Below are 9,287 nucleotides of genomic sequence, written 5' to 3'. Positions count from 1 at the left end.
TATGTACTTGGATACATGTCTTCAAATACTTGGTCTCGGGAAGAACTTTTTCTGTCCAGCCATGGCAACACCATAAGAAAACTTTCATCTCGCTCCTAATAACACATAATTTACCCCTCCATGCCACATTGCCTCTCGGACAATGAGAATGTCAGGCTCTACGGCGTGGCCATGAAAGCCTTGAACTTCTACAGGCTTCGAAAAGGCATTACGGTCACCTTAAATTACTACACGTGACTAGCAGTGTTATATTTATGTTATTAGTCAAACTTTGATTGTATCTAATAGGTGATTATCTCTGTTTCTTTCTCGAACTTTGATCTGGGGTATCCACCTTCATTAATTGCCAATTTTCTAAGTTGACCCCGAACTTAAAGGTCAAACAAAAGAAGAGAGTTCTCGTGGTTGGCAACATTTCTGTTGGTCCTTCCTCCTGCTATATACGAAACACAAACACACACACACACACACACACACACACACACACACACACACCTGCGACTCGTGGTCTAACACTTTTTTTTATATAGATTTCCCGGTTCCACTCTCACTTTTTCGGAAATTGACCTTTTTAGCTAATGGTTTTATTTCTATTTATTTTTTTCATTATTGATATTGGAAATGCTCACCCTTTCCTGTCCTTGACAATTATTGACTAAATGGGTATTTGGCAATACCATTATGAAGAGGGTTTATCTTATTTATTTGCCGGTAATCATATATATTTAATTATATATTTTTTTTTACTCTTAATCAATTTCATTGCATTTTAAAAGGAAAGTTATTTACAGAGATACCGGATGTTCCCTTATTAAGATAAACAATAGTGCAGTAAATGCAAATTGAGAGAGAGAGAGAGAGAGTTAAAATTATCTCTTTTTGGGGTCTTCTCATATGACATAAAAAGTCTCTAGTGAATTTATTAAAGTTATTTAGGCAATTGCTTTCGTCCAGAGCCCCTGATGCGGTCAGTACACTTCAGGAGGTTCACTGTAGACATTACTAAAGTGTGTTTGCAGTGCCGCTGTTCAGCCTTTTACTTTGCCTCCGTTCTCGCTCACTTTCTCCCATCTTGCTATCCAATATATCTAGCTTTACTTCATAATGCAACTTAAGAGGTTCTTTCCATTTAAATCTCGGCATCGCATGGCCTCCCTGGCCCCAGTGCTGAGACACATGGCCCATATTCCATCCATCTCATCCAGAGATCTTCCAGGGCACCAAGTTGAATATTTGTTCGACAGTAGACAGTTGAACAAACATACTTTCCTTCAAACTCGAAGAAATTTTAATTGACACTTTTTAGTCCCAAATTTTCGGTTTTGACCTTTTTTCTCAAAATATTAAAAATTCGCTATGATATGTATCATATTTCTTAATTACTTATTCGCCATAAACAGTAATTAGGTCCTATAATCAGAATTTTTCATTATCTTTTATTTTCACTTGTTCAGTTATCATTCGATCGTCATCGTACTATTAATAAAAAAAAAAAAAAACTTATCGTCAAAACTAAAATCTTTTTGCATTGGTATCAAAATTGGAGGATAGATATTTCACCATGCTATAATCCCTTACTTAAATTGATCATTGATAAAATAGATAGCAAGAGCATCGTTTTAATCTTCAGCATCTCAAAAAAATCATTGTAAAAAATAAAAAAAATCTTTCATACAAAAAGCCAACCATTGAAACAAAATTCCCGAACAACCTTAAGAGTTCATAAAGTTAAACCATTAGTGTAATGGAAAGATATAATTAGCAACAGCATGCCATGGGCTGCCTCTTTATTATTATTATTAGTGTTATTATTATTATTACTTGCTAAGCTGCAGCCCTAATTGGAAAAGTAACATGCTATATGCCCAAGGGCTTCAACAGGAAAAGTAGCCCAGTGAGGAAAGGAAATAAGAAAATAAACTACAAGAGAAGTTTAAGAACAATAACAACATTGAAATAAATCTTTCATACATAAATTATAAAAACTTAAAAATATCAAGAGGAAGAGAAACTAGACAGAATATTGTGCCACAAGCAAGAGACCTCTACCCAAAGACAATGTTAAAATGAATCTCGTATTTAAACTATAAAAAAATAATCAAAATTACAAGAGGGAGAGAAACAAGAAAGAATAGTGCGCCTGAGTGTACCCTCAAGCAAGAGAACTCTACCCAAAGTCAATGTTAAAATTAATCTTTCATTTATAAACTATAAAAACTTAGAAATAACAAGAGGAAGAGAAACAAAGAAACAAGATAGAATAGTGTGCCCGATTGTATCCTCAAGCAAGAGACCTCTACCCAAAGACAATGTTAAAATGAATCTTTCATATATAAACTATAAAATCTTCAAAAATACAAGAGGAGGAGGAACAAGATAGAATAATGTACCCGATTGTACCCTCAAGCAAGAGAACTCTACCCAATGACAATAACAAAATTAATCTTTCATTTATAAACTATAAAAACTTAGAAATAACAAGAGGAAGAGAAACAAAGAAACAAGATAGAATAGTGTGGCCGATTGTATCCTCAAGCAAGAGACCTCTACCCAAAGACAATGTTAAAATTAATCTTTTATATTTAAACTATAAAAACTTCAAAATAACAAGAGGAAGAGAAACAAGATAGAATAATGTGCCCGATTGTACCCTCAAGCAAGAGAACTCTACCCAAAGACAATAACAAAATGAATCTTTCATTTATGAACTATAAAAACTTAAAAATAACAAGAGGAAGAGAAACAAGATAAAATAATGTACCCGATTGTACCCTCGAGCAAGAAAACTCTACCCAAAGACAATGTTAAAATGAATCTTTCATATATAAACTATAAAATCTTCAAAAAATACAAGAGGAAGAGAAGCAAGATAGAATAATGTACCCGATTGTACCCTCAAGCAAGAGAGCTCTACCACGGCCTTGGCTCTACCCAAAGTCAATGTTAAAATTAATCTTTCATATATAAACTATAAAATCTTCAAAATAACAAGACGAAGAGAAACAAGATAGAATAGTGTACCCGATTGTACCCTCAAGCAAGAAAACAAATAGGCCTATCACCTACAATTACCCGGTAACGAAGCAGCGTGAGAAAGTTTCTCCGATCTGACGGGGCTGCTTCCGAAGTGGCCTCGGGAAAACGGAAATAACGAACGAAGGTCGTTTTGCCGCTTCAACAGAGTTCGTGATCTTGCGGCTCCGACGCGCGGTAATGTTCCCGCGTCGCGTAACGAATGCCTTGAAAAGTGAAGCCAATTTCTGTGACGGAAATGGGGACGAAAACTCTCCATCAATAGCAAAAACGTAGCTACTTTGAAAGTAGTTTTTCAAGGAATTAATAATATTTCATAGCAAAATTTCCCATTATTTCAAATGCACACTATTCTATCTTATTTTTCTTCCTCTTGTTTTGTTAAGTTTTTATAGTTTATATAGGAGATATGTTTTAATGATGTTACTCTTAAAATATTTCATTTTTCCTTGTTTCCTTTCCTCACTGCGCTATTTTCCCTGTTGAAGCCCCTGGGCTTATAGCATCATGCTTTTCCAACTAGGGTCGTAACTTAGCAAATAATAATAATAATAATAATAATAATAATATGCTCTATGAGCAGAAAATGCGTTTGCCCTGTCCCTTACCGTGAGAGTGAAAACCAATCATAATTAATAATTTTCTATATGGAGAAGGCAAGGACGTTAATATCTCTATGATTGCATATGAGAATTTATCATTAGATAACCTTCATCAACGCTATTTTGTTTTGAAAACAGAAAAAGAAAGGAAAGAAAAACTAATAGAGCAAAGAGAAAACTATAAATTGTGCGTTATTTTCATAAGTGAGCTTAGTAATATCCAGACCAGCGAAACACCTTTTTTCTTTCTAATTGTTAGCACAAGCATATCTTTTCCTTTCTACATGATTGCACCACATTTAGAACTGGTTCCGTCTGGCCTTTCTATCAACTAAACAGGTTAATAAGAGAATTTTTTCTCTCTCTCTCTCTCTCTCTCTCTCTCTCTCTCTCTCTCTCTCTCTCTCTCCATCTATAAGCTTTTACCAATTCAGATAATGCATTTTTAGGAGTAGGCCCAATGAGTAACAATTTGGAAATAAATCTGTAGCATTAATTTTTTTAGTTAATCGATGCCAGGAATAAACTAGTTCAACAAATTAATCATTTTAATTCAAGCAAACTTCACGTCAAAATGGAAATAATATTCAGATTAAAATTCTATATATGATTTACTCATTCGTGAAATAAATTTACATAAGAAGACATTGTCTGTTTTCATTTATTTCTAATGTTATTTCACAAAGTGAATTCCCACATTTTATGCAATTTGAATATCGGTTTCAGAATTGAACACTTTGTAATTTTAAAATCGAAAAAAAAATTACCGAAAAAATTAGGAAAATAAAATAAATGAAACGAGATCCTTACCAAAGCTGTGATATTTGTCCATAAGATTAGTAATATTCAAAGTTTTTCCTATTCGTATTTTTAAAGGGAGACGCCCTCATTTGCTATTCAGATATATATTTTCCACGTAAAACCATTTTCATTGTTCTTTTTGTTATTTTCTTACCGCCTTTATCCAGCCTTTTGCACCCCCCCCCAACCACTCTCTCTCTCTCTCTCTCTCTCTCTCTCTCTCTCTCTCTCTCTCTCTCTCTCTCTCTCTCTCTCTCTCTCTCTCTCCTTTGGTGCGTAACCAGATATCTAGGTATCTGTTCAACAATCGACTATGTTTTTTTCGCGAGGTGCCTTACCTTGCAATATCGATTTCTTTGCAAATAAAAAGTTTAGCCCAAAACCCCGCCATTGCAGAAAAAAATATCGTTGCATTGCCATTCATTATATTTTACGAAAATATAATCTATTAGAGAGTTTTATTATGTTATAATTCTCCGCCCCCCTCCCCCCCCCCACAAAAAAAAAAAGAAAAAAAATTACCGAAGTCAAATGAGCATATATTTTATACCCTCCATTTGTTTTCCATACAATTTTTTTATTTGATATTAACGAATAACTTTCATAATCATTCTCCCACGCCCTTATTTCCGATTTTTCGTTCCGTTCCTATAATGTAACAAATTGATTGTTGCTCCTTGTGAGATCTAAAGGAATCTCCAAGTAACTTATTTAAAAAAAAAAAAAAAGAAAAAAAAAAAAAAAAAAAAAAAATCTGGTCCACTTTCAGTTAATCCTCGGATTTCGAGAGAAAACTTCTGCCATTTAAAATAAAGGTGAAACTCACGATTGTGTTAACAGCGCCAGTCGTCCTATTTTCTTCTTATTCCGTGAATTCGAATAACGTTTACTCTATTTTCAAATCTAAAGATGTTACAAGCCATAAACATTGTTGTTGTACATTCCTCGCTTAAACCACTTGGTTTTATATTTAATGGTGGAATCACTCTTTCTATGAAATAAGCAGATAATTCTTTCATAACTTACATATATGCATTGTCGGCAAAATTATGAAATTATCGTCTCCTTTAATGTATTCACATTCAAAATGTCAAAATACCATAAAATCTCGATTTAGTTATGTGTTTTCAGTGATTCAGACTGTTATTATTATTATTATTATTATTATTATTATTATTATTATTATTATTATTATTATTATTATTGTTGTTGTTGTTGTTGTTGTTATTATTATTCCCCTCTCTTCTTTGAGGTTCTTCACTTGCTGTCTAAATGTAGACCTTCCACAACCTCAATGAAATACTTAACATTTAGGGCTTTTCTCCTGGTCCTGTTGCAAGCGGGAAAGCCCTGTGTCCTACAGGATCTACAAGATGTGGTTGTATATATTCTCAAGCATTTTGAGTATCATGCAGTATAACAAAACCGCATTACACCTAAGTCCTTGTAAATATCTTGTTTGCGCACAACTGTTGCGCAGCTTCTACCTAAACTTTATTTCCAGTCTTTTTTTTTTTCCAGTAATGTGATCTTTTCATGAGAGAAATGCGATCACTTTCGACACGTTTACTTTATAAAATCATTTATTGGAAGTGTTTGGTTTGTGTTTGTGCACCAAAACTAAAAAAAAAAAAAAACCCGAGTACTAAACTTTTCTTCTTCATTTCTTGTTTTTCAGACCTCAGTAATGTTCCTCCTCCTGGCTTTGGCCACCCTCTCTTATGCTGACAAGACTGAAGAGAGGCAGATCATCCAAACTCTCAAAAACTTCAAGAGTTTCAGAAATGACTTCGCTGCCGAAGGCAACAAGGGCAAATATGCGTAAGTTGAAAGAGATGAAAACTAAAATATTCTACTTTAGACTATTCTGTGTTCCTTTAGCAAAATTCTTTTCTTAATACTGCTACTAATTTATTTGAATAAAATAGTCACTACTTTTTTAATATTTTTTTAATTCTATAGATTTGTAATTAATGCCAATTAAGCAAATCTTAATCTTAACCATTTGTGGGTTTAGCTAACCTGTCTCCTCTCATCTATTCTGATAGATTTGCATACCATGTTGGCGACAGCGAACGCGCCGAAGAGCGTAACGAAGAGGGTGAAGTGAGTGGCCAATACGCTTTCGTAGCCCCCGAAGGTGACGAATACGAATTCAAATACAATGCCGACGAAGATGGTTACCGCGTAGAGAGCGAAGCCCTCCCCGAAGCTCCTGAAGATACCGACGACGTGAAGAAGGCCAAGGAAGAATTCTTCCAAGCTTACCAGAAGGCCCTTGAGCTCGCAGAAGAGGATGACTACGAATACTCCGAGGAGAGCTACGAAGATTCTGATGAGGATTCCGAATCCAGCGAAGAGTCCAGCGAAGAGTCCAGCGAAGAAGACGATGATGATGATGATGAGGAAGAAGAAGAAGAGGGAAACGGTAGAGGAGCATCTCCTTTTGGTTTCAGAGTGCCAATCCCATACAACAGGAAATAACTAAATAGGTGTTGTGATTGATGCCTCTAGCTCCTCGCCAGCCACTTCATACCTCTCCTTCAATCGTGGTGGTAAATTATATAAGTGATGAGTAACTCTTAGCCTTCTATTATTCATTTAGAATTTGTAAATAAAATTATTACCCAACGAATAGAGTAGACTTAGATGATGATGTCTTGTAAACTTTTATGTTTCACTAGATAGTTCCAGAGTTGTGCATCACATTACGGTAGTCTCATCCCACCATTCTTCTTCCTCTTCCCATCTATCCAGCTTTCCCTCAGTCAAACATGTCACTGTACATAAGCCATTAATCTATAAGCTAGTCCGACTATGTAGCAGCGCCGAAACCTTTTGACGATATTAAGACTTCTTCTATCTTTAGATGAAGTTGGCCGACACGAGTTAGATTTTAGATTGTACAAAAAATCTCTCAACGCTCAAAACAAATATTTATAAAAACAAAATATTTATTAGAAAATATTTTTATAAAAATGTGAGAGGTTCATAAAACATGTAATTTAAATATAGGATTTATATACAAATACACATTTATGTAATGTTTCAATAAAGTCCTTTTTAGGAAAAAACTATTTAATTTATTCCCATATACTTTGTCCACTGTTAACTATTTTGGCTTTGAAGAAAATAGTTGAGAAAAACTCAACAAAACTTACAGATTTGCTCAGTAAAGAGTTTTAGATGGTTAATTCAAAAGGTGAATTACATATTGTTTATATCGAGTAATTCTAATCTAAGAAAATTTTGAAGGGTATGTATGTCCTTCTGAACAACGGGGTCACTACCTTGGAATAGTGCCGTGTCGCATATTTGCCCTTAAAAAAGCACATACAACCTACTAGAGAAGATCCCCGAAGCCCTAAAACCTCAAGATTGGCATGGCGAGCCATACCAATGCAATCCGACATTGTGAGTATTGGAACCACGTCTGAGAATTATTCTAACTTCATTTTAACATCTATTGAGGAGCTTCAAATATAGTCATCGGTAATGATAGACTTATCATTAGATTATATTACAGCCAATCTTGTTCTAAATGAGGTGCTCCAAGGTAATTTTTAACTTGCTTCTAATACAAGTCAAGGTAGGAGAGATAACCATCTCCTCCTACGCCCATTGATGCAAAAGGCCCCTGTTAGATTTCACGAGTCGTTTCTATCTTGAGCTTTTAAATCAATGCTTCTCCATTCCTCTTCTACTTCATACTCCATAGTCCTCAGCTATGTAGGCCTGGGTCCTCCATCTCTTCTAGTGCCTTATGGAGCCCAGTTAAAAGTTTGGTGAACTAATCTCTCTTGGGGAGTGCGAAGGTAAAAACTGGTTTCCTACAAGATATGGTCTTATTCATAATTCATTCCTGTTTATTTAGAAAGTCATATACGTCCCTCTAAGAGTATGATTATCTTAAAACACGACTCCACCCAATCCCTATTCAGTTATAATTAACCGAATCTGCACAAACATTCAGATTTCAAATGTCTATATAAATGTGCAGCTTCACCCTTCATATTTCATTCTACAGTATATTAGTATACATATGGAAAATTGCAAAGGTTTGCGAATTTATTTACTTAGCCTATATCTAATTTAACCTATGAGAACAAAAATAAGATATCCCCTATGTGACTGTTGTCGTATTACTTTACGCTAGCAGTACCATGATAATAACTATATCTAATCCATTATGCTATTTTCTTTATTAAGGACTAAAACCATCATATTTATTAAATTCAAACTGTAAGAAATAACATTATTTCCACGTAAAAAGGACCCTTTTCATGAGAAAAAAAATCAAATTTGACTTCATTTTCAAGTAGTAAAATATCAAACAGGCTGTTTGAGTTCACTGTACTTGGGGACTAAAAGCCTTGCATCTAGTCATTCATTACTAGATGAGCTTACTATGCTAAGATAGATGTCATCGTCATCGTAGTTTAATCATTGTAACTAGTTTTTGCTGACAACTTGTATGGAGTGACTAGTTTAATTATCAAAGACCTTTCATAATAAATTTGCATAATTTTCTCATAAATAGTCAATGATAATGAGATCAGAAATTTACACTCAGGACAGATGATATACAGACATGGAAGTTTTGGAGAGTCACTTAGATGTACAGGTCTATTTTAAAAGATACATTTTGCTTTTCTTGTCTTAGTAAATAAGTTATGTAAGTTACCCTAAATTTTAGGCAGCATTTTCTATGAATCTATCCATTTTCTATGAAACTGAAATTAACACAATAATGTGTTTTGAGATAATTCTCTTTACCATTCTTTTAATTATCTCGTAACAAAAAAAAAAAAAAATAAATAAAAAAAATAGTGTCCGTTCTATTATCTATAG

At 34.2% G+C, this 9,287-nt stretch overlaps 1 protein-coding gene across 2 annotated transcripts in view; it reads left to right on the top strand.

Moving 5' to 3' along the window:
* The window catches only part of LOC137639050 (larval cuticle protein 65Ag1-like), a 134,754-nt gene extending 127,251 nt beyond the window's left edge, over positions 1-7,503 (top strand). Inside the window, exons 2-3 of one of the 2 annotated variants that reach the window (XM_068371370.1) lie at positions 6,115-6,257; positions 6,485-7,503. In XM_068371370.1, coding sequence (XP_068227471.1) covers positions 6,124-6,257; positions 6,485-6,920 — 570 coding nt within the window. In that variant the 5' untranslated portion in view covers positions 6,115-6,123 and the 3' untranslated portion in view covers positions 6,921-7,503. The remainder of the gene's footprint in view (positions 1-6,114; positions 6,258-6,484) is intronic. The other variant, XM_068371369.1, reaches the window with a different exon arrangement.
* The last annotated feature ends 1,784 nt before the right edge of the window (positions 7,504-9,287 follow it).

The sequence above is a fragment of the Palaemon carinicauda genome, chromosome 4, assembly GCF_036898095.1.
Source record: "Palaemon carinicauda isolate YSFRI2023 chromosome 4, ASM3689809v2, whole genome shotgun sequence".
In the NCBI taxonomy this organism is placed as follows: Eukaryota; Metazoa; Arthropoda; class Malacostraca; order Decapoda; family Palaemonidae; genus Palaemon; species Palaemon carinicauda.
This window is presented reverse-complemented; position numbering and strand designations above follow the sequence as displayed.